Raw genomic sequence first — 26858 nt, forward strand, 5'->3', positions numbered from 1 at the left:
ACAGGTTTACCTAAGAGTTAATCCCAAGTCATATCCTATAGAAGACTATGGGAAAACTCCCATAACTGAAGCAAAAGTCAGAGACAATGTAGTGACATTTCAAATGCCTTAGCCTTTTTGATCACATCCTTCTTATCTGGAAGGATTGATCAACTTCGTCAATTGAAATTAATGCACTTCTGCTATTTTGATTCTCCATTATATTTCATCTCTTAAAATAAAAGAGATGGAATATAATACTTTGTGGCAAATAAATATTGTGTTCAAAGTATCATTCATTCACTAGGTTTTAATCAGTATGAACACGACATCAGTAGGACTCTGCATTTGTGAGCTTCCCTCCAGGATGATAAATGTCAAAGCTCACAAAACCTGGGCCATTCACTGCCTATTGTTCCAAGAAAACGATCCTGCAAACACTTCCTTCGCTATTTGAATATCAGCTCCATTTTCCTTTAACATCTGTTTTTAAAACATTGTTTGTTCTCTTCCTTTGTCCTTATTCCTTTCTCTTTCTGGCTTTAAGTCTTAAATGAAGCTCAATTTAGAAACTAATATAAAATGTCCTGTAAATGTTACAAAATGCAAAATTCTTGTATGGCTTTTACACTAGGAAGAAATGAAGGATGAAATGCACTGCAATTTGAATGTTGCAAGTCCAGAAATAAGCAAATATTCAAGGTGATGTGAAACAAAATCCCTAGGAGAAAAGTCATAGCACAAGCAGGAAACCTCTCAATATAACTCAGAGCAAAGGCTTTGAGCTTTGAGCCTCTTGTCCATCCCACAGCGAGAATTACTTGTCAGTTTGCTTGAAACTCTAAAGAACTGGGAGAACCCACCAGGACTGACTGTTATCCAGTGGAGAACAAATTACCCAATCCTGGGGGCTGTTGCAGCTAATCAAAGGCAATACACTGTGATGTTTTGTTTCACTTCTTTCTGAAATAGAACACAAATTTGGATTGAGAAAATAATTGACAAAATATTCACTCTCTGAAATATTACTCATGTAGAGTCCCTACATATTGGTTTACATGAGATGTTGGAATTCAAACTCCATTCTGGTTTAATCAATTTCTCTTTTCTTTTCTTTTCTTTTCTTTTCTTTTCTTTTCTTTTCTTTTCTTTTCTTTTCTTTTCTTTTCTTTTCTTTTCTTTCCTTTTCTTTCTTTTTCTACCCAACATTGGAAGTTCTGGTGCCAAGGACTGAATCCGGGCCTCAGCCGAGACCTATGCCACAGCTGTGGCAAAACTGGATCCTTAACCCACTGTGCCAGAGTAGAAATTCCAGTTTCTTATTCTTAAAGACTGTGCTGCTTGTAAATATATTATAAATTTCAGTTTATAGAAACTATTGATTAGTAGTAATCTGGGTTATAATTGGTAATTTAGTAAGTATAATTTACTATAATTTTAGAAGTCTGGGTTGTAATCTAATGAATATTCACCCGTTAATGCATTGTCATCTATCTGTGTAGTTTAGGACAGTATTCATCCCAAGGCAACCCTTTTGACCACCCCTGTGTGCAATAAGGTGAAGGTATGTGTCTTGACAGATCTCTCAACTACAGCATATGGTACCATACTTATAACTCTTCCAAAGTGTTTGGGAAGGAATATAATCTAAAATTGTTGCTACTTGATTGGCTTACAACAAATAGCGTAAAATTAAATTGATTCATGAAGAATTGCCTGAGATACACACAAGCCATCTACTCCCCTGAGTTAGCACAAAATCAGAGGACTTCAGAGAGCATATGCACGAATAAGTGAACAGAGTCAGGTCTGATGGAACAAATGAGTAGGGATGAGTTATGTGGCTAACGGGAGAGGTGTGGTTCATACTAAAAAGCATCATCATTTTCTTTTTTGAGACCCTGTGCAGTACATGCAAACCTATCCCTTTGTCTGAATTTGGCTTGCAGGCTGCCTGTCTTTATAATCTAAATAATCTATTACCTGTCTAGGAGGTGAAATCAACACTTCAGAGTGCTGCATGGACTTTCTTTTTACAACTGATTTTACTGAACTCTGACCCAGTGTGGTCTGAACCACTTCTGGGTTGGAGGCCAGATATACCTTCTTTTTCTGTGTCACCCTCTAATCAATTCACACCTTCTTTCTACAAAGCAGTGAATTTTTCTCCTTTTTTTATTTCAGTGGCTGCACCAGGGGAACATGGAAATTCCCAAGCCAGGGATGGAATCCGAGCTGCAGCTGTGACCTACTCTGCAGCTGCAGCAATGCCGAATCCTTTACCCCACTGCGCCAAGCTGGGAATTGGACCCACACTCCCGCAGTGACCTGAGCCGCTGCAGTCAGATTCTTAACGTACTGCGCCACAATGGAAACTCTGAGTTTTGCTTTTTAAAAAGCTTCTTTAGTTCTCTATTCAAGATGTCACAGTGATCAAGTCATAATCCACACTCGTCTTCAAGGGATTATGGTTGGAGGGATCCTTGTTTTTGTTCCAAAAGCACAGAGGGTAGACACTTCCCACCCCCATCCCCCCCGACCCTGCTGCTGGCTTTCACTCCCCTCCAGGCACATGATGGAGTTGCACCTCTCAGTCTGTTGTTGTTGGACTGCCTGTAAATAGCTCTGGATAATGAATTTTGAGCGCAGCGGTCTGTGCCACTTCTAGCCTGGAGTATTTACTACCAAATGCAAGACCCATCTGTGCCCCAGCTTTCTTCTGCTGTGGCCTATGTTCTAGACCATGACTACCCCATCATCTGAGGTCAGGGGAGGATGGAAGTGATAGCATATGTCCAGGTCACCATTCCACTCAGAGTGGGCATGGAGTGACCTTTGTGGTTTCAAGCCAGTGAAATTTCAGGACTCTTTGTTACTGATATCCTATCATAGCTTGAATCCTCCTTGTGTCCACTTCCTTGTAGAAGGAAGAATAGATGCAAAGAAATCCGTGCTTAGACGAGCTCCCCAAATATGGCTTCTTCCCATGCCAAGGGGACTGGAGTCCAACCTTTATCACCAGGAAAGTTAAAAATGATCAAATCCAGGGAGTTCCTGTTGTGGCGCAGTGGAAATGAATCCAACTAGTATCCATGAGGATGCAGGTTTGATCGCTGGCCTTATTCAGTGGGGTAAGGATCCGGCATTGCCATGAGCTGTGGTGGAAATCCCAGATGCAGCTCCGATCCCACGTTACTGTGGCTGTGGTGTAGGCCAGCAGCTGCAGCTCAGATTCGACCCCGAGCCTGAGAACTTCCATATGCCGCAGGTGCAGCACTAAGAAAAAAAAGATAAAATTCAATATACAGATATTTGGAACACACAACATGGACTTTCTCTGTTTTCTAGTGATAACATTGCAAATTAGAATGAATGCTCCAGAGTATTTCTGGGGGAAAAAAAAATCTCATGATATAAGAAATCTAAAGAATCTTCTATTCCTTTCTCTACATTATAAAACTTATTTTTGAGAGTGAAAAAGATGAAGCCTTTCAGTAACCCAGCTCTGCACATTCAATTGATGATTTATCAAGCTGATGTCTTCCCAGATTATCATATGGTGAGTAGGCAATGGTCTCCCAGTTCACAAAAGCACTTCATTATAATTAATGTGAAAAGGTTGTTGAGGACCTTCTCATTGTGTTTTAGCAGATAAAATGTTCCCCTGATCTAGTTTAGCTTCTGCAGAGCAACTGTTTTGTTTTTATATGGTAATTACCATGCTCATGACTCTTTTTCTACATTTTCTACTGGGAAGTTGATTGTCAGACCTTAAGATCAGAACCAAAAAATACACAGGACCTTGCAATATGTATTTTATGTACTGCCTTTACTCTTAACTATCAGATTAAAGCTGAAGAGGCTGGACCATTAAGATACAAAGAGTTATTCCTATGTGGCATGTTCACAGTTGTTAATTTATGGTGGTGGCTTAAATAGAAGCAGCCTAGTAATCAGGTGACATAGAATCAAAGTTAAGTTTATGGGTTCTGTACTTCGGTTAACTGTATTCAAATCCTAGCTCTGCAACTCAGTAGCTGCCTTAGTCTGTCCAGGCTGCTGCAACAGAATACTGTAGACTGGGTGGTTTCCAGACAACAGAAATTGATTTTTCATAGTTCTGGAGGCTGGGAAGTCCAAGATCAAGGTGCTGGCCAATTCATTGGTGAGAGCCTGCTTCCTGGTTCTTAGATGGTGATCCATTAGCTGTGTCTTCCCACAGTGGAAGGGGCCAGGGAGCTCTCTGGGATTCTTTTGATAAGGTCCTAGTCCCATTCATGAAGGCTTCACCCTCATGACCTCATCACTCCCCAAAGGTCCCCCAGTAAGCAAATTAAAAAGCGGTGTAGGGTGGTTGTCACTTGCTCAGAAAGGACTCTGCTGACCATCCCCAACTAACGCAGCCCCCTCTGCACTGTCCTCTTCCCATTACCCTAGAGTGGTTTTTCCATTGCTGTTCTTTTAAGTTATCTTTATGTGTTTATTTTGGTTGGACATATTCCCTGACTTGAATACAGTTTCCATTGAAGATGTATCTTGTCCATCTTACTCATCTCTGTAACTTACCTTTGTAACTCAACTTTGTAATTATTGTGGTTGAGATCAATGTGATGGCAGTAGGAGAGGACAGAAAATGATACATTTGAGAAATAGTAAAAAGGTATAATTAGCAGAGTTGGGTCTTTGATATGAGAGAATCCTAGATTTGGAGGTAAAGAACCATGAACAGAGTACTGCCTTTCAATGAGGAAGAGGCAGTTGTGTGTGTTTGCTGTTTGTTGAGCAGAATCTGGTAAAGAGTCATGGCTTATTTTTCAGTCAGATTAAGTTTGTGGGATGTGTAATGTTCGACAGCTACAGTCAGGTAGGAACCTGGCTAGAGAAGGGTTTAGTCAGGACATAGAAATGTGGGGGCTCTGAGCACAGAAGAGGAATTGAATTCATGGTAACAGACAAGGTCTTATAGAGAGAAGTTTCAGAGTTAGAATAGACAAGGTGCATGCCGTGTCCCTGAGGGTCTCAGGAAGAGGAAGAAAGGTCTGCAGAGTGGGGCGGGGTGGAGGGCAGAAACCTGGAGAATGTGGGTCCAGGATCGTGCTTCAAGAAGGAAGCAATCTTCCACAGGTGGCTTTGAATTGGTTTCCAAGACAACGGTCCTCCTGACCAGTGCATCTTACTCCTGTGTCCAAGGAGTAATAGCCAGGAGAGATTGTTGCTTAAAATAGAGTCAGGGTTCAGACTGCTCCAGAGGACAGAGGCAGTGGCTGATGGAAAGATCACAGGGGATCGCATCATATGTGGTGAATGTGTTGTAAACATGTAGGTGAAGGAACGGCTGCTTCATTTTATAGTTACTACCTCTAGCATTCCAAACTTCCCATGTCCTGTGCTTGCTGACCTTAGAGGGGCAGGAAGTGGAGGAGAGAGAGAGTAGAAGTTGGTGATGGGGTCAGAGGAGAGGAGGAGGAAAGTTGGCCTTTCAAGCTCAACACTCAAGTGCTGTTCAACAAGGAGCAGGAGGCTGACGGCACAGATGATGTTTGCATAGGTCTGCCATCCTTGACTGTGGTCATTGGGTTAATTTGGGAATTAAATTTCTGATTCAACCTCTGGTTCCTGTCATTCTAGATCCAGGTTGTTAAAAAATGATGCACACATCCTTTACGAGTTATAGTCTTTCAGGAATGGTGTAGGCACAGACAGCGCCTTGGAAAGCTGAAGTACATCTTCCAGAATTGTATGCGTTTGAGGGCAGCCAGAAATTTCTGATGTAATTGCAGAATTCATGAGATTTAAATCTATATGTGATAAACACTCTCCACAGCACTGGAATAAGTTGAGGGCATGCCCGTCTTTGCTCAGGAGAGGTCATTCTGTTCAGAAGTCACCCTTAAGACACAGGAGGAGATGCAGTGTCTTTTTGTTGGCATGTTTCACATGTAAGTCGACACTGTCAGAAATATCAAGAAAAGACCTCTTTTAAAAAGAAAATCAACTCAGTCCAAGATATTAACACATCGTCCCTCCAGAAAGCGAATCTCCACATGAATCAGCACCTATGGCTCACTCTTCCCCTGTGTTTTGACATTTTACACCTTCATTTACCTGCTCATTCACTCAGCAGATATGCACACACTTGCCAAATGCTGCTGTGATGGTGAGCAAAATAGATGCCACCTGGAGTTCCTTTGTGGCACAGCGGGTTAAGAATCCCGTCAGTGTAGCAACTCCAGTCACTGCTATGGCACAGGTTCACTCCCTGGCCTGGGAACTTTCATTCTGTGGGTCTGGCCAAAAAACAACAACAAAAGATGCTACCTGTCCTCAAAGAGTTCACACTCTAAACAGAAAGAGAACAAGAAATAAACAATCACAATGCAACGTGTCCAGGTGAGCCCAGGTGTCCTGGGATTCTGAACTAGTCTGAGAAATAGTCTAATCTGAGACTTCAAAGGTCAATTGAGTGTATGGAGCAAAGCGGCCTTTTCTTTTAGGAAAAAAAACCCACATAAGTATTTAGGTGTAACAGGGCATTGTGTCTGCTTATTACATTCAAATTCAGGGAGAAAAACATATAGATAGAAATTAGAGAAACAGGGTGAGAGGGAGAAAAATGTAACTGAATGTTAACAACTGTGGAACTTGGGATTTCTTTTCACTGTTCTTGCAATATGTCTGTAAGTTTAAAATTATTTCAGAATAAACTTTTTTTAATGAGGAAAATATGGAGCAAAAAGTTCAACAGCATTATCTATCTTTTAATATTACTTCATACTTTTTTCAAGCATTATGCCATCCTGAAGGTATATTTCAATGTTACTATAAACTTTTCAAGCATTATACTATACTATCCTGAAGGTAAAATTATATTTTATCCTATTTTTCTCATCATGCATTTGGTCTAATGCTTCATTTGAAAAAAAAAAGTTGCAAAAAATACACATTTTAATGTATGACTAATATACAAAATTTGCAAAATTAGCTTCTGAAAAAAAATTTAAGTGGAACATTTTTTTAAAAATTGCTTTTTTTTCCCCCAAGCTGGTGGATAAACAGTGTAATTTAGAATCAGATGTCCATTCTTTTTCTCAATGGAAGTAACAAGTCAATTTTCTCACTCTCTCTTTCCCATCTAGGTTTCATATGTCAAGGCTATTGACATTTGGATGGCAGTGTGCCTCCTTTTTGTGTTTTCAGCACTTCTGGAATATGCAGCTGTAAATTTTGTTTCAAGACAACACAAAGAACTTCTGAGATTTCGACGAAAGAGAAAGAATAAGGTAAGCGTTAAATGCATTGTGTTCTCCTGGATACCAGTTCTCCCTGGAGAGTGAATTTGTTATATTTAGTAGGGATGTGCAGAGAGGACATGGAGAATGGGGACTAAATGAGATGAGGTTCCTTTGGTTTTTGTCCACATGAAACTGCAATTGTCAAAAAAAGCGTCAGGGAGAAAATGGTAACATCTACTTATACTTTACACAGCAGATCCAGTGACATGAGCACTTTTTCAACTTCTTTCTAGTGTATGTCCTAGAATAATACCAGTTTTTGCTTCAACTAATAAAAATCTATCATTTCTACTTGTAATGTTGTAGTGTTTCTGATGGTGTTACTTGACATAAGTCATCAAATCCAGCTATTAAAATTGTTCCCCTTTTCGAACTGTAATTCCTTTGCTTCTGTCAAATATTACATATTTGTTTTATAATGCTATGATGTTCTTGTAAAACTATATGGTCTCTTTTTTATGCATACTTTGTGTCTTCTGAATTTCCATGGGAAACACCATAAGGTATATTTTTGCTTTGCTTTCGCCTGATAAATAAAACCCAGAAGAAATTTTATTTAGAATGTGATTTGGACCATGGGAAATGGTAGAAGTAATCTTCTAATTGGATTTGGATGTTATTCCCTCTATTAAGACTTATAATGCCATCTCTCTTTATATGCATGTAATTTCAATAAACCCCTTTTCTTTCTGAAAGAGTTTCTAGAGACCAGCATAAATTTGAGTATACTTTTAATGTGAATGTGCCAGCGGACATTTTAAAAGCACATGGACTCTTCAGCAGAAGAGCAATATCAAAGTTATATATTACAGGAGATATTGTGGCCAGAATCCAATATACCAAAGTAGTTAAGTCAAAACTTTCTCAAATCTTAAAACAAATGGTCTGGTTTATATAGTGTGCCTTTCTCAGGATTTAATTTTTTTTTAAGAAATTTCTTATGGTATCTGTGATTTATATATTTATGAAACTTTTTTAAAAGCAGTAAGCCATGATCTCTCAGTGCTGAGCCTATTCAGAAGTTAACATATTCTAAAGGAATTACCTATTCAGTCAAGTCTAATTGATCCCCCAGAATCATCATGTAATCCAATAAATTCACTATAGCTTGGAAGGCACATCAGCACTGTGATAGTCTAGGTAACACAGTGGACAGAAAAACAGTGCCAGAGCTTACACTGGATCAAATTTTTATGAAAATAAAAGCACATAATTTGTACATTAATATATATTTTCATGGGGCGATTAACTTTTATCTTCTGCCCCCAACCGCACCATACCCAGTCTGCTAGTTTCCTTATACTTTTCTCACTCTGCCCCGCTCTCCTTCTGTGTCTCTCTCTTTCCTCCCTTTCTTTCTCCCTCCCTTCTGTTTGCTCTTTTCTCTCATGATACCTGGCACTGCTGAAACACTACAACAGGACAAATCATTCTGTATCACAGGATGAAGCTGTTATCTTTCTTTTCCATTAAGGCCTGAGAAAGACAATTTTTCCGTCTAACGTCATTAATCAAAAGTAAAGCAATAATACTTACTTCCCCCTTTCATTTTGGTTCATTTTTTTTCACATTTATTTTTCATTTCTTTACCTTCCTTCTCCTTCCTACAATTTGGGATGTATCAGCCACAGGCTGCGAACACCAGAAATGGGAAGTCTTACACAGGTGGCGTCCAAAAAGGATCTGAGAGCTCAAGACATTTTCTGTACCCACCACTTGCCTGGTAGCCAGAATAGCCAAAAGATAACATAATAGACCTCAAGTTTAGATGCTCAATTCTGGTTGCTCCTTTAGAAAAACTATCCTTACTGAAGTAGCTCCTTATTTAGTTTTACCACCTGTAAGTGTATCAAGATAAAAATATTTGACATTTCTCATTCTTTAGCTCACAGAAAGAGAGCAAGTTTAATTTTTCTGGTGGTTGGCACTCTAGAAAAGTGGAAAAGTGCAAAAATAGTAACATTGTTTTCCAATCACTACTTGAATAACTCAGGGAACAAATACTGTAATTAAGATTCAGTGCAGAGAGAAAATCCATTTTTTTTTTTTTTTAGTTCACGTCATACTTTGGGGGTATATGCCTTGCATATGTGACAATCTATTAATTGATATATATATGTTAAAATGCTCTATGCAATTAGAACCAACTGTGCAATTATATTTAATCATCTATGACCTGATTCTCTGGTTTCTCCATCCCTCTTGGTCCACTTTACCTTCCTACAGACAGAAGCTTTTGCATTGGAGAAGTTTTACCGTTTCTCAGACACGGTAAATTGACTTTCTTAACTCTAAGTAGAGGAATGTGGCCATCAGCATACTTTGCACTCAGGCAGTGTTTGGTGGGGAAACACAGCCCATTGAGTTCTTAAACAACCACCATCCCCTTCAGCTAAGAATGTGCTTTTTCTAACAACTCCATTTGTTTCCCCTCACTCAGTAAAAAGATATTCAAATATTACCTTCCATCCTATTAACCAAGTAATCTATTTGGTCAAAATAATTTTTAAACATATATTAAACAGAAAGATCAAGTATATCTTATAATTGTCTCCATAGAAGAAATAATCCTAAGCTCTGACAAAATCAGTTTCAAAATAAATGGGAAATTTATTTGTACAGATAAATTAGTATCTTCTGCTTCCCAGAAAATAGAGACCCAAAAATAAGGCACAAAAAAAAAAAAAAAGCTTTATCTAGCCTATGTATCATTAGAAATCATTCTTAAATATTAAGATATGTTAAGATTCTTTAAATGGATGATTTTGGTTTTGATAGCAGCATCCTTGGAAATGTTTGATTAAAAAGAGATCACAAGGACACACATCCAAGTATAGTGTCCAAATATTTAGAAATGTAGTCTACAGTAGAACAGATTAGCAGTTTGACTTGGAGGTCCAAAATAGAGCACTCGGGGATTAAATTTTAAACATAACCAAAGCCAAGAATTTAGCCTGGGAAGTCATATACAAATGGTCCAGTCTACTAAACTAAAATTTCTGGGATAGAGTGTATTTAAAAACACCTCCCCAGGGAGTTCCCATTGTAGATTGTAGATAATGAACCCAACCTGTATCCATGAAGATGCAAGTCCGATCCCTGGCCTTGCTCAGTGGGTTAAGTATCTGGCATTGCCTCAAGCTGTGGTATAGGTCGCAGATGCAGCATGGACCCTTTGTTCCTGTGGCTGTGGCTTAGGCTGGCAGCTCAGCTCCAATTCAACCCCTAGCCTGGGAACTTCCATATGCTGCAATTGTGGCCCTAAAAAGCAAACACAAAACAAAACAAAAACTTCCCCAGATGATTCCACCACACACCTCAGTTAAGAATAGACATAACGTTAAGTGAGCAGACAGAGACTTACCATCAGATGAATATTAAAATAGACTTCATTTCATAACACATCTAGAACAAGTATTATTTTAAAGCAGTTGTTAAGTTTTCCTATATTATATAATCACTCAACTACTTTTCTACTAAAATTGCATAGTTGTTCCCAACATAGCCAGCTACTTCTTCAGTTTTCATCCCTAGGGGGGAAAATTCATGTGATCCAATTGCTTTACTTGATTATCTTAACTGCAAATTAAAAACAAAAATAATTGCCTTGAATTTGCATAATCATAGAGTAGCCTCTTTGGGAGAATATATTTAAATGTTTAGTAACTAAACAGTTAATGTATATAGAAGTATTAGTGTAAAATATATTCAAGTATTGCTTTACAAAACAATAAAAGAACTCTGGTGAAAAAATCAGGTTTACTGCATTACTGTACTTTTTAAAAAGAAACAATATGGTTGGAATTCCTGTCATGGCTCAGTGGTTAACAAATCTGACTAGGAACCATGAGGTTGCGGGTTCCATCCCTGGCCTTGCTCAGTGAGTTAAGGATCCAGAGTTGCTGGGATCCCGAGTTGCTGTGGCTGTGGTGTAGGCCAGCAGCTACAGCTCTGATTAGACCCCTAGCGTGGGAACCTCCATATGCCGCTGGTGCAGCCCTAAAAAAGACAAAAAAAAAAAAAAGAAAAGAAACTATGGTTTATAAGCCATACTGTTTAAGAAAATGCAATACAGTTTACAAATACAATAAAAGCGGATACATTTATTAGAAATTATATGCATTCCATTTATTTTTACAATATTCTAATCACATGTAAATTTGGGGTTGATCATTTTCACTTTTTGAAAACTATTTTTCTCAAACTAATAGCCCTCTGGGATGAATGAATTTATCATTAAAAAAAAAAAAACTGTATATTTTGCTTAGAAACAGCCTGAGCAATCTAAATCTTTAAATCTACATAAACAGAATGAGTCTAAATGTTGACCCCATACCCTTTCTTTTCAAGAGTACCGATTACATGAGTTTTTCTTAGCACTTTTTTTTTGTCCTTTTTTTTTTAGGGTCACACCCACAGCATATGGAGGTTCCCAGACTAGGGGTCAAGTTGGAGCTGTAGTTGCTGGCCTATGCTATGCTATGCTACGCTATGCCACACCACACCATGCCACAGCCACAACAATGCCACTTCTGACCCGTGTCTGGGACCTACACCATAGCTCATGGCAAGCTGGATCCTTAACCCACAGAGCGAGGCCAGGGATCGAAACTGCATCCTCATGGATGCTAGTCAGATTGGTTTCCCCTGAGCCACTATGGGAGGGAGGTCCTCCTAGCACTTTAGATTGGCAGTAGAGGCAATAAGTAAACTCACCCCATTAGAAGTTTATCACAAAAGAGAACCTTACATTACATTGATGTGCATATTTTTCCAAGAAAAGTTTTAACTTTAGCATTGGCTTAGGCATTGCATACAGTCTTTTATACCCTACTTTTCCCTCTATTAAGGTACCAGTGAACCTTTTGTATCCTGTAAAAGAAAGAATACAAGTTCCCTTTTGTATCCAAATTTCCCCACCCCACACTGTCATTGCCTGCTGTGTGCTGATCACCCACCACTGCACCTTGTCATAAATGCTTAACTTCAGTGCTGTGTATGTGTGGGTGTGTGCATGATATGAAAGTATTTTGGCTAGAAGTTGCTCTTCCCATGTATGATATCATTACTTTAATCCTGGAGGGTTATAAAAACGTGCCAAAATATTTCTGAACATATGTTATTTGTTGAGAAATATGGATGATATGGGATTGCTTTAATGCATTTCATACAGCTTCTGCATTGCAGTGTAATGATGCAATGGTTTGCTGAGCCAAAACACATATACATATCTTCCTATTTATTATTGCATCTTAATTATTATTTATGCACACAAATGAAATAAGAATGGACCACTAGTTCTAGATTCCAAAAATAATTAGCAAGTTTATATTTTGTTAGGCATGATAGTTGTCTTTTTACATAAATACGGCATTGACTGCATTTTGACTATCAATACCAAAGCATTTTATTTATGTATTTATATCCTGTTTTACTTCAAAAATAACTCAGAGTAACTTCTAAGAATAGCAAATAATTGATTTGATTTTATTCTGCCTTGTACCTTTTGTCAGGTTTATAGTCTTAGGACAAATACAAATATAGGTGTGTACTATTTTGTTTGAAAGGATGAGGCTCCCTGGTGGAAAGCAATGAAGTGCCCGTATACACTAGAATATTTAATAAAGTTTCCATTCAAGATCAGTTTATTTTATTTTCTAGAGTAAAAGATACTCTTTCAATAGGTGAGTATTGCCTACAAATTTCTTTGCTATATATTCCTGAGAGAAAAGTAGTTTCTCAATAATGTCAAACTAAATTCTATGTGAGTGATGCTGAAATACAGGGTTTACAAACTTTCAACTTCTCAAGTAAAACAAAAATTGGAAGAATTTAATTGTTTCCTGCCAACAAATATTTTAAGTTTATGGTAAACACAACTATTTCTTGGAACTATATTCCCTCTGAAATATATGTTTAGGAAAACAGTATTCAATAAAGTTATATAATCCCTATTTAATCTAATTTCACACCATCACAGACTTCCATCTCAAAGTTCGCTAAAGTAGATATACTGCTTTTTATATATGCTGTCTACTGTAAATATTATCTTATGTCACTCCATAATTATGAGTTGGCATTGAAAGAATCCAGTACATTGAGTAGGAAATAGATAAACAGATTTTCAAAAAATATTTCATTGACTTATTAATCTCCCAAAATATGTTATATTTTCATGATATTTCATCTAAAATATTCATCCTTTTAAGTTTACATTTTACCATTCAATTATCTCCAAACCATTTCTGATTCTAAATTCAAAATGCTAAGCATAAACTTGGCTAATTCACAAGTAATTCATATGTCATCTATGAAAAATGCAAGGTTCTGCTGGGAGCTAGATTTCAAAGAATTTTATATTGACGATTGACTTGCAACTATAAAGCATTTTTAGCTTCATATAAAATTTTATTCTTGTAAGCTTTCCATTTGTAAGTGATGTATAAATGTATATAGAGGTGTTAAACTGAGGATTTTATTTTAGGCTTATATTTATTTTAGAAAAATAACCTCTAATTCATTCATGTATTTCATCTTATCTTAGAATTTTCTAAGTGATGTTGATTTTTCTCAACAAAAGTAAGCCATTATTGGAGTTCCCTTCGTGGTGCAGCAGAAACGAATCCAACTAGGAATCATGAGGTTGCGGGTTTGATCCCTGGCCTTGCTCAGTGGGTTAAGGATCTGGTGTTGCCATGAGCTGTGGTGTAGGTCACAGACTTGGCTCGGATTTGGCATTGCTGTGGCTGTGGTGTGGGCTGGCAGCTGTAGCTCTAATTCGACCCCTAGTTTGGGAACCTCCATATGCCCCTGGTGCGGCCCTAAAAAGCAAAAAAAAAAAAAAGTAAGCCAGGAATTCCTGTCATGGCTCAGTGGTTAACAAATCCAACTAGGAACCATGAGGTTGTGGGTTTGATCCCTGGCCTCACTCATCAGTGAGTTAAGGATCTGGTGTTGCCGTGAGCTATGGTATAGGTCATAGACGCAGCTCGGATTTGTCATTGCTGTGACTCTGGCTTAGGCTGGCAGCTACAGCTCCAATTAGACCCCTAGCCTGCGAACCTCCATATGCTGTGGGTGCAGCCCTAGAAAAGACAAAAAAAAAGTAAGCCATTATTTTATTAGTAATTTTTTTCAGAATCTACACTTTGAATCATATTAATGGAAATTAGTAGAAATTTGCTTTCCTTTGTTATTTTCCTATTTGGCAATTAAAAATTACAGAAAATTATTTAGACAAACAAAAAAATCTGGGGTAACTTACTTAGCATCTTGATTGTATACTGAATACCTCAGGAGTTTTCTTGTGGTGCAGTGGGTTAAAGATCCAGTATTGTAACTGCAGTGGCTGGGCTGCAGCTGTGGCAGCGTGGGTTCAATCCCTAGCCCAGAAATTTCCACATGCCATGGGAGTGGACTAAAATAAAATAAAATAGAACACCTCAAAGTTATCCACCGAGGGAAAACATTAGGATTAAAGTTACATATTTAGTTTTGATGCATCTCATAGCAATTCACATAGTTAATCATAACTCATGCTATCTCATATGATTAATAATTTGTTACCACTCACTGGCTTCATCATTCCTTCACCATGCCCATAAAGAATTAATATTTTGCTGTTATTTTTGAGGACTAATAAGAGGATAGGAAATTAATTCTTATCTCACATGTATGTTAGTATATGTTGTTTGATGGTAAAGATAAAGCAATTCAACTGAATGACTGGATTTTCTATCTATCTGTAATAATTCTAGTATGATATGCATGTTACTCTTGGATTTTCTATCTGTAATAATTCTAGTTATAATATGCATGTTACTCGGATTTTCTATCTGCATTAATTTTAGTTATAATATGCATGTTACGTGAGTCAGTCTTTGGCATAATTAAATAAAGTGAAAAAGCACTTAGAATGTTTCACAATATGTTATTGTTGCTTAATTATTGAAACATTTTTCTCATTTCCATATTTAGTGAAAACAGATCCTCCTGTAGAAAGAATTGTACTCCAACTAAATGGCTCTTTATATTTTTTGTTGCCTATCCTTCTAATTTGCTTGAAGCATATTAAGAGGATTTACTAGTGGGTAAATTAGTCTATTTCTTCAATTTTACTTTTTAAATTAGCCATGTTCTTTAGTTCATTTTTAATTCATTATGTTTAATCTTTATTATGGTCTATATTTTGAGTGGTAAAGTAGCTTAATTTTATGAACATTAAATACTGGTAACATAATGTCTGAATCAAAAGTTTTAGATGTTTGTCTAAACTTTGCTTGTGTGGCCTTCAGTCATTAGAAACCCAAACTGAAGATATCTCCAGAAAATTGAATTATATCAAAGAAATATTTGAGTGCTAATTGGAATAAAGAGTATCACTGCACTTCTGAACGTACATAAACACAGGATAATTTTATGACAGTTTTACAAAGCAATTAGTTGAATCATAAAATAATTTCATGCACTTTTGAGTATAGTAATCTAGTATTAATGATGAGCTAATAGAAAATCTTCATTCATCTTAAAATTGTTATTTTAAATGCAGCCCTTCAAAAAAAAATCCCAAAAGGGTAGCCATTAAAAAAAAAAAGTCATTGAGTTCCCACTGTGGTGCAGTGGATTAATGGATTAAGGGATTCTGTGTTGCTGTAGCTGTGGCATAGATCACAGCTGTGGCTCAGATTCAGTCCCTGGCCCTGGAATTTCCACATGCTGTGGGTATAGCCATTAAAAAACAATCATATTAAAAAGACTCCCTTTTTGGAATCTAAGGGTTCCTACTTCTCTCATCCTCTGACAACCTGGGGTGTAGATGGGCACCTGGTCCAGTAGAGCTGAGATGCTATTTCTGAAGAAGTGAGATGACTCCACGTGCCTCATCTCATGGACTCAGCCCAAATGTTTGTGCTGTATTATGGAACATATTTCCAATGCTCAAGCCTCCTTGATTGCAGGAATTAGATTTGCAAGAATCCCAGGAGTCATATAGCAAAGCTGATCCATTTCAAAAGTAAGACAATGAGGCTTCGAGTGGCAAAGTGATCTTTCTAGTTTCATGCCATTGGTTTGGTTAATTTTTAGTGAAAAGGACACAAATGCTAGGCCATCTAGAGAGCCAGCAACTGGTAGGCCTATTTTACACAGAACTTTCATACTCTTTTAGTTTCTGTGGATTTAAAATACCTAGGAGTGAAATTGTACAAGTTGTTATTAATTTTTTTCACATTGTATATTATGCGATGTCCAAAGTAATACAATTAAAATAAACAAAATATTACTAATACAGTAGCAAAAATTTGAGTACCTTATTAGAGGCTCTATGTATCTTTGTCACCCCCCCCAAAAAAACCCTCCTACATAGTGCTATAATCTTGTTTTGCTAGAATAAGAAATCAAGAATCTGAGAGTTAAATAATTAAGACTATCCAGACACCTGGCAATAAAAGATGGAGGCATGGACTTACTTAACTATAATAAAACCTTTGCATTTTGACTGTCAGTCATGAGTCAGATTTTAAATTTGGACCACATAATACATTTGCGACTATATGAAATATTTGAAAACTATTTCTTATAGCACACACATTTTTTAATAATGCAGATACCCAATTTATTTTCTTTTTTCTAGAACAAGTGTTCCTTAACATCTTATTTTCTATTACTATTCCCAGGAAATAAATATCTGAACAAGACATTTTAATAAGGGAAATATTTTTATTGAAATTAAAAGTTTCTATTTCTTCACCTCTAAAATTAAGGAAAGCCACTGGTGATATATTTATTAGTGAAATAATACTTCAGGTGCTTTTGAAAACAATACTACACCAAATAATTGTCCAGAGTCTATTCCTAAAATATTCCTAGGTCCATCATAAATGTAAAAATGGATAAAGATACAAGTCATATAGCTTACACATAACCTCACTTTAGAAACAGTTTATTTAAAAATAGGAATTATTAAAAAATAAAATAATACCTCAATACTAACACAAAAGTCATTACAGAGTATGTTTTCATAAGCTACCCCTTAAAATTTAAATTAGAAAGTGAAGAATTTAAAAAATGTTACATCGTCATGAATTCAGGCTAACTAGGATAGCTGCATCATGCCTCTTGGAAACTTTTGTTTCTACAAATTGTGCATTTCGATCACCTAGAGAGCTTGGAAATGCAGATCACTGGGACAGCCTAAACGTTAATAGGTACAAATCTGTGCAACTGAGATCCAGAAAACTGGGTCTCAGCAATGTCTTCCCGTAATTCTGAGACAGCTGTTATGTGGATCACCCTTTGAGAAACGTTTCCCTCACCTGAACTGTCCTCCTTGCCTACACCTAGGCTGTGGTCATTTTACAGGTTGTTGCCAGCTTTTAGGATGGACCAACGGGGTATGAAGATAATTAAGTTAAATTGTTCAAAAATGTCATTTTTTAAATTAAAACTGATATCCAAACGTGAAGCAGGTTTGTTCAGGACAGCTCCATAGCTCTGATTACGGGTTTGAGGAGGCAATCAGACTTACAAGACAGAAATAAGCTTTAAGCTCATATGTCATTTGCTCAGCTATGTCATTTTTACAGAAGGAAAAAAAGCAGGAGAGATAGCAGGTAAAGTGGCGGGGGGGGGGTGGGCTTGCAGCTACTCAAGCATGCTTTAGTTTCCTCACCCACAGACAGCACCAACGGCTTCCTAGTTTAAAGAAGTAGATACAGTAGCATAAGTAGCAATGATCCCTTCAGCTAGAAAATGCAGTTGCAGTCATGGACCCAAAACCATTATGTCAGGTAACACAAAAGAAAAACCCACGAGGTGGGAAAGACAGAGTTAAGTCCCAGCCTGGCTCTCCACTCCACACTTCTGCTACCAGAAACCAGAAGCCTTTCTAAAGGCTTTCCTTCTCACTGTCATTCACGAAGTCTGCACACTGATCCAGGGAACAGCCAGCCCTTCACGTCCTGGTCATCCTGTCTTTAGTAATACTCTTTAATTGCTCATTCCAATTTCTGTTTAAACCGCTGCTCTGTGAGTTGATGGGATATGATATACTCTTACTATGCCGTGCTCTTGGGCCATTTCACACAGTGGCCATGTTTAAATGTGTTCCTTTATTCAAAGAGATCTATTTCAGGGGCCCAGACTGATGTAAAAGTGCCTGTTCCAAGCTATTAGCCGTATTTTCAGCTGTGGCTTTTGTTACACTGTAAACAGAACCTAATACGGACTATTTCTGCTAAAATCCACTGAAGCTTCCAAGAGCCATGGACAAAGACCCTAAATATTCCATCTGCCAGCTCTGTATTAGCTCTTATCTTCGGGAGATTCAACCCACGGGCAATTTTCAAGCAATTTTTCATCTCGTTAATATTCTGGACAAGCTCTGACCACATCAGTTGCTTCACTGGGCAACAGAAGGATATGTTCTGTCCATCACTGCACGGCCTGGATATCACCATGATTACATCAATGGCCAATCCAGGACATCTGCCATAGCACCATGGTCCCCTTCTGGACCAACAACTAGGAGAGGGGTTACATGACCTAATTTAATTCTACCCTAGAATTTCTGTAAGGAATTGTATCTCCCATCCTGGCATGTTCTTAATTGTCCATTTAACAAAGGCCCATTTGCCTGACCAGGAGGCCGAGGCCACTGGCCAAAACCCAGGAGACTTTGAATATCCAGATATAGTTTTGAGATCAAGAACCAATTCTTGTGATGCTGCCAGGTTCTCTGATTCTCAGTTCAGCCCGTTGTGTAGACTTACCTTGCTTTCTTCGACTCCATTTATTCATTCCACCACAGGAATGCTTTGTGTCCTGACTCTTCCTATGGGAGTTTCCATTGATGAACCAAGTAGCCTGATTTTCCTCAGTGGGAATGAAATCATGAGGTTCATACCATACTGGATAGATCCGATCACCAGTCCATTGTGGAAGGGCTACCTTTTCATGGGTACGATGGATTTCACCCAAGTTACTCCCCTTAGTTGTTCCTGACACTTTCATTTTATCAGGAAACTTGGGTTGGAACACCTTTTTAACATCCCCATGACATGGTAGATATCTTAAGTCTAAATATAGTCTAATGCTCTTCACATTCCTTCAGTCTGGGAACTGTTTCCACCAGCGCACAGGAGAATGCCAGGAGCTCTCACTCAACTAGATTGTCCTGCTCTCATCATCAGTGTTTTCTGGTCTGGAATCCCAGCAGCCTCCTTGGTCCTTCACAACTGCATCCCTTTGCAGAACCTTCACAACTGCATCCCTTTGCAGAACCTTCAGTCTGCACATTTTAGTAGCAGATACCTCGGCACTCCATGGATTTCATGCCTCAGAGAGGCAGTATGGGTTAGTGGCTGCCTCGCATAGATCTCTTACAGCTGGGCTTGTTCCCCTTTCAAACTGAGTCTGTCTTCTTGTCACTCTGTATAGTGTGACCCTCACAAACCCAAAGTCTATCTGCCAGATTTCAAATAGTGCTGCAAGCGGTTCTTCTCTTACTGGGATCTAGAAGAGACAGCACTTTGCCCTTGATTGTTTACGAATTGTCTCTTGTGGTTTACCCAGGCTATTTCCAGCAACAGGCCTGATGTCACTGGGCTTTTGGTGGATCCAGTCTGAATCTTAAGCTTAACCTAGTCACGTGTGCCCACATAATTTCCAAACCTTGCCTGACTCTCTCCTCAAAGAGAAAAATAATGGTTAACCAACCTACTTTTGACAGCAATCTGGACCAGACTATCTCCAACAAGATTGTGACCATAGGCTGGAGACTTCAGGTTTCCCTAAGGGGTAACAGTAAGGTGACAGTTGGGTCTACTCCACAGGAAGACACACCGTGTGTGACATTTTTTTTTAGATTGGGATTGAAAGGAGAACCCTAGTCAAGTAGACCTAAGCATACCAGCCTTCTTCGTCCTGAAACTCCTGAGAAGTTGTCATCACATCCACTACTGTGGAGGCTTTTGGGGCACTTCCTTAGCAGTCAGCCTTTAGGACTTGCTTATTTATTTTCTATTTAAATTTATTTTTATTAGGGTATAGTTGATTTACAGTGTTGAGTCATTTCTGATGTACAGCATAGCGACCCACTCATACATATACATTCTTTTTCTCATATTTTCTTCCACTGTGGTCTATCCCAAGAGAGGACCTGTTTATTTTTAATCATAGGCCAGTCAGGACTACTCTAGAGAAAATTAATCTGGGACTAGCACCCCCGGTGTCACTGTTTACCTAATCCAAGGTACTTTCTTTACCTCCCTGGAATTAATATGAAATAAAGAATGCAAAATTTCATAGTTACTGCAGAAGAAAGTTTAGGCAACTCTAATTCAATTACAGGGCTAATTGGGCTGAGGCTCAGAAATGTCAAGGTCCCTCATTCACGTGGCACATCCTTTCCAATTACACGTTCAGCCAAAGGTGATACCACCTGCTGATACCACCTTAGTCCCTTATTTTCCCAGCTGCAGTCTTCACTAAGACTGTGGAACCTACAAACACAGCATCCTCTGTCTCCTTCTCTGCCCCACCAACTCTGAATCTTGCCTTCCCGTTTCCCAGCAGTATTACTGCACATGGTGCATGGCATCCAGCAATCCCAAAGGGCTGTATTCACCACACCCCGCCATTTAGCAGTAACCATGGCACAGCCGCAGGACCCCATTCAGAGCTGGGCAGGGAGACCTTGGCCTTTGGTGCAGCCTCCTTTGTGTCGACTGCTTTCACGGATGGAGTAAATTCAGCAACCATGTCAGCGCCTTTTGTTTCCATTCCCATTGGCACCACTGGATGAACGTGTGAGATGAAAGCAGCAGATTTCACAGGGTTCCTTAAGGGAAGCAGCTGCCGGAACTGGAACAGATTTCCTTCCTGCTCGCTGGTGATAATGTGCCAGGAAATCTTTCATAGAAATCCTGTCCATTTTTGCTTTTTTCACTCTGTGGCTTAAAATCCACCTAAAGAGAGCTAATAGATTCTCGTCTGGCCAGGCTCTTTCTTCTGAATGGCCTGGATTTTTTTTCCCGTCAGTGAAACCTAGCATGTCAGCTGCAGGAGCAAACATGTGCATGAATCATACGTACTCTCCTGTCTTCCCAAAGGGACAGCCACCTGGGAACCCAGGCCTGAGATATTCCCCTCAACACCATGTCTGCCAGAGCTTAGGTAGGAGGCTATTTTTTGGGGGGAGGTTCGTTTTTAATTATCACATGGCTGGCTCAGCCCTGCAACTTCCCTTCACATAGCTGAGTCCTTGATTATACACCTGCCATTAATTCCTGGATGGCAACATTGCAAGAAGTTCAGAATTCACATTCACATCAACCATTGCTTTTCAACTGCAGCATACAGGAAAAAAAAAAAAAAAAAAAAAAAAGCCAGCTCTTTTGTACTGATCCTAAAATGCTTGAAGCCCCCAGCCAAGTGGCCCAGTTCCCTTACACTCTAATTGCTTTGTTCCATATGGTCACTACCATCCCCCTGTGGCTAATGAGCCCTAGAAATATGGAGTCTGAACTGAGGTGTGTTATGAATGTAAGATGCACACTGATTTCTAGGACTTAATATGAAATAAAAAAGCAAAATTTCTCCTCTAATTTTTACTTGAGTAAATGTTTGAATACTATTTTGGACAGTGACTGAAGAAAAGTGTATGACTAAAATTAATTTTGCCTGTTGCTTTTAACTTGTTAAAATGTAGCTAATGTACAACTTTAAAATTCCACACCTGGCTTTCATTCGTGGCTCACATTATATTTCTATTGGACAGGGCTACACTGTAGTCACTAGTGTCCAGGGCCATTTGCCTAGGGTGACAGAGGAATGACATCAGGATGAAGAGTAATGTCCCTCAAAGTCTCCTCTGGACTCATGCTTTCATCATGAGCACAGGCCATGAAGTTGTTTGATGTCCTGCTCTGGTTTCTCTTTCCTCCAAGTGCTTTCAGATGCACAGAAGTGCAAGGAATTAATTGCATCTTGAGCAAGAAGACAAGGAATTAATTGCATCTTGAGCAACCTTCTCCTCAGTTTTATGACCCTATTTCCCCTTGGTTTAATCTCACTCATCACCCATCTGCCAAGTCAACAGGGCATAAATGTGTTATCCATAGTCCAATTGTATAGTTCATCCCCAGTATTTTCCATGGAGCTTGTGCTTTCTCAAACCCAGGCCAGATCAGTGTCACATGTTCTCATCCGACCTCTCTCCCAGAAACTTCAGCCACATGGTGTCTGAAAGGATCCGAAAGCCAGATCACCTTCCATCACCCCCGACGAGTTTTGGGGTTCAAACTGTCAATCAGACCCTACAGACACAATAGGCTTTAACCTAGTATTGTTTTCTCAGGCCTCCAGGATGCTATGAGGCAGATACATGTCAGACACAGCATCCCTACCTCAGGGCCCCACAGCCACTCAGGAGCACTGGTTCTTTCATTCTGCAGTCTTCAGGCCACTGAGCAGCTGCCCCAGGGCAGGCGAAGTGCATAAACTCCAAATTCCCTCCATCAACTTAAGGGCATTGTTTTCAAGGAAATGATGCTGAAAGAACTAGGTCTTTCTCCATGTCCTCAAGAGCCAGCCCTGATATTAACCTTTTACTCACAATTGGCTGGAAAGATACAGTTGTTCACTGCATATGTTAAATCTTAAGATTTTCTCTGTTTTGAGATAAGGGTTGGTGGGTTGGGAATTCTGCAGGTTTGAAAATATTTGGTTCTCTAGAATAGACAGTGGAGGAAGGTGGTTAAAAGGCATAAACTTCTAGTTATAAGTCAGTCAGTCCTTAGAGCCATGATGTACAAATAACTATAATATAGTTAGTGTAATATATTATGTATGTCATATAGGAAACTTTAAAGAGAGTAGATACTAAGAGTTCTCATTACAACAAGAAATATTTTTCTTTTCTTTTTATTGTATCTATACGAGATGATGGATGTTCACTAAACCTATTGTGATAATCATTTCACAATATGTGTAAGTCAAACCATCATCCTATATGCCTTAAACTTTTATAGTGATGTGTCAGATATTTCTCAATAAGGATAAAGGAGTTCCTATCTTGGCTCAGTGGTTAATGAATCCGACTAGGAACCATGAGGTTGCGGGATGCAGTGAGCTGTGGTGTAGATTGCAGACGTGGCTCAGATCCTGTGTTGCCGTGGCTCTGGCGTAGGCTGGTGGCTACAGCTCCGATTCGACCCCTAGCCTGGGAACCTCCATATGCCGCGGGAGCAGCCCTAGAAAAGGCAAAAAGACCAAAAAATAAAAAAATAAAAATAAAAACAAGGATAAAGAAAATCCAAAGAAAACAGTTATTCAGCCTTAATGTTTCCATGGAAGCTAAAAACATGGGCAGTATAAATGAAAACTTCCTTATTAAAGGCCACTAGAAAATCAATTTCCAATTTTTGTAAGATTACAACAGTTACATACAATGTGGCTTATCAGTTTTTATTTCAGACTGGTTTCCTCAAAATTCAATTGCTTATACATCTTACAGTTGAGATATTTTCCAATAATTATATGTTTCTGTTTTTCAGGTGAAATTGCCTTAGTTCATAATTCCTCCCCAAAATATTTCCTACATTATTACATCAACTTTCATCATCTTCCCAATTGTAGGATCCATTTTAATTTCTATTTTTCACTTTGATGTTTTATAACATACACTGAGCCTGTACTTTCACAGACCTAAAATAATTTTTCAAGAGTTTCAGCCAGTTAATTACTTTTAACTCTTAGGCTACCATCACCAGTTACTTTCATAAGAATAGAAATAGAACAAACTTTTAAGATGTCATCTTTTAAAACTTCAATTTTAGCAGCAAAAAACCCAATTAATTGGCAGCCATCTACTATAACATTCTAAACAAATGCATTAAATTATTCATTAGTAAATTTCATTATAAATAATTAGACTATATTTTCCTATCATGAACACATTTCATTTATCATATTTTTATTAAGTAATTTTTTCTTTAAATTTTCTTTTCTTTTCATCCACCATACTCTTCAACTTGCACCATTTAGGAAAAAAGTAACAATACTTTTTGGAACATAATAAGTTATAATTTTCGGAGTTCCCGTCGTGGCTCAGCAGAAATGAATCCAACTAGGAACTATGAGATTGCGAGTTCGATCCCTGGCCTCACTCAGTGGGTTAAGGATCTGGCATTGCCATGAGCAATGGTGTAGGTCTCAGACGCGGCTTGGATCTGGCATTGCTGTGGCTGTGGCGTAGGCCTGCAGCAACAGCTCCCATTAGACCCCCTATCCTGGGAACCTCCATATGCTGCAGTGCAGCCCTAAAAAGACAAAAGACAAAAAAAAAGTTATAATTTTCTTTAACATGACATCAACTTCTGCATATTTCCTTCATAATTTCAACTAAACCAATGTACCTGAAAAGTAATTGTGTATGAACTAGAGTATGTGACCACCTGATTGTCTTCTGAATAGCTTAGGGTAAAACATGTAGTAACGGGCTCAGCAGGTTAAGGATACAGCTGCTGTGGTATGGGTTTGATACCTGGCCTGGGAACATCCTCATGCCCTGGACACAGCCAAAAACAAAACAAAACAAAACAAAACAAGGGAAAATAACAATAATCAACCAGTGTTGTCAAGACAGACTATATTTCCCAATGAAGTAACATGAAATGGTAGGAAATAAGCATTAAAATGTTTGCCTCCATGGAAAAGAAAAATTGAGTCAATGATCCTGGTATTTTCCCCTTTGACATCATTTATGTACCCATTTAAAAACATGATGAAAAAATCTGGCACCTGAGCATATCTAACATAATATCCAAATTGATTTTTTTTCTTGCTCAATTTATTTAGATATTCCAGCAATGTGTAGATAATACCAGAATATTTATATTTTTCCATTAAAACATAACATTTGAGAGTTCCTTTTTTTTCTTTCTTTTCTTTTTTTTTTTTTTGCCCTTTTGTCTTTTGAGGGCTGCACCCACGGCATATGGAGGTTCCCAGGCTAGGGGTCTAATCAGAGCTGTAGCCACTGGCCTACGCCAGAGCCACAGCAACGCCAGATCCGAGCCGCATCTGTGACATACACCACAACTCACAGCAACACCAGATCTTTAACCCACTGAACGAGGCCAGGTTTCAAACCCACCACCTCCTGGTTCCTAGTCGGATTCATTTCCGCTGAGCCACGATGGGAACTCCAAGTTTCATATTTCTTAATAGATACATCTGTATGATGCAGTAGGATAAATCGATGAAACTGGAACAGAAAGAGAAGCAACTCATCTTTATATGCTTTATTTTTCATTATAATAACATTAACATTTGTCAGGATAAAGCTTACGTTTGGTTCTGAAATGCCTGTTACATGCCCTATTCCAGGACTAAGGTGTTTCCTTACGTTTTTCTTATAACAGGATGATGAGGTAAGGGAAAGTCGATTCAGCTTCACAGCCTATGGAATGGGGCCATGTCTACAAGCAAAAGACGGTGTGACCCCAAAGGGCCCAAGTCATCCTGTCCAGGTAATGCCAAAGAGCCCAGATGAAATGAGGAAGGTCTTTATCGACCGGGCCAAGAAGATTGACACCATCTCCCGAGCCTGCTTCCCACTAGCCTTTTTGATTTTTAATGTTTTCTACTGGGTTATCTATAAAATTCTTAGGCATGAGGATATCCATCAGCAGCAAGATTAAGTCTCTAGAGTCGTGCAAGTGCAAACAGTCAACCCAGAAGGAAGGGGTTTTGCTGTAGAGGGGTGTGTGTGTGTGTGTGTGTGTGTGTGTGTGTGTGTGTGTGTGTGTGTTTGTGGTGTACAAATGATGACCGCTGTATTCAAGAAGCATATGGGGAGGTATTATTATGATTTGCTATGCAAAGTCATGAGGCAGTTAAGATTCCTTTAGTGGATAAAAAATACATATAGTGTGGGGAATTCTACTTCATATTAATTTAAGATATCTGTTCTTTCACACGAATTAGTGTAAGTGGAAGTATTACTGTTAATGTGTTTGTATGATATCACATAAGAGTACATGTGAAAACTACTTTGGAATTTTTTTATTTTTTAATTCAACATCAAATCTCACAAAAGTAAAATTTGCACAGTAAACTTTGGAAAAGGAAAAAGGATGAAATGTTGAAGATAAAAAATTAGTAGCTTGAGGCTATATTTCCTTATACTGCATTTACAAGATAGAAAAATAATCAGATAATTCAGTGGGAAACTCAGTGATAGAGGATTGTATATATAACTACTATCGAGCCGACATAGGTCATAATAAAAAATTCAAATTAGAATTAAAATTAAAAACCTTTATTGTTTAGCTACTAAATTTGATTGTTTTAAATACTAAATTTCTGTGTTTGGAAAAATTTTTAATGGTCTAAAAGATCATATTATATACAAAATCTACTTTTCTTAACTTTTTATCTCTATGAATGAAGGTGGATATACTGAAAACAATGTTATTTTTAAAAAGTGTTATAGCTATGTATTTTTAAGTATTGCCAAACAATGAAAAATTCAAGCCAGCATCTTTGTTTTGTTAGATTTTGAATAGTTGCTTAATAGTCTGTAAG

At 38.3% G+C, this 26858-nt stretch overlaps 1 protein-coding gene across 2 annotated transcripts in view; it reads left to right on the forward strand.

The window, feature by feature from the left end:
* Positions 1–25972, forward strand: part of GLRA3 (glycine receptor alpha 3) — a 168530-nt gene extending 142558 nt beyond the window's left edge. The window contains exons 8-10 of one of the 2 annotated variants that reach the window (XM_047761724.1): positions 7116–7259; positions 9498–9542; positions 25694–25972. In XM_047761724.1, coding sequence (XP_047617680.1) covers positions 7116–7259; positions 9498–9542; positions 25694–25972 — 468 coding nt within the window. The remainder of the gene's footprint in view (positions 1–7115; positions 7260–9497; positions 9543–25693) is intronic. The other variant, XM_047761725.1, reaches the window with a different exon arrangement.
* The last annotated feature ends 886 nt before the right edge of the window (positions 25973–26858 follow it).

Source organism: Phacochoerus africanus, chromosome 15 (assembly GCF_016906955.1).
Source record: "Phacochoerus africanus isolate WHEZ1 chromosome 15, ROS_Pafr_v1, whole genome shotgun sequence".
NCBI lineage: Eukaryota > Metazoa > Chordata > Mammalia > Artiodactyla > Suidae > Phacochoerus > Phacochoerus africanus.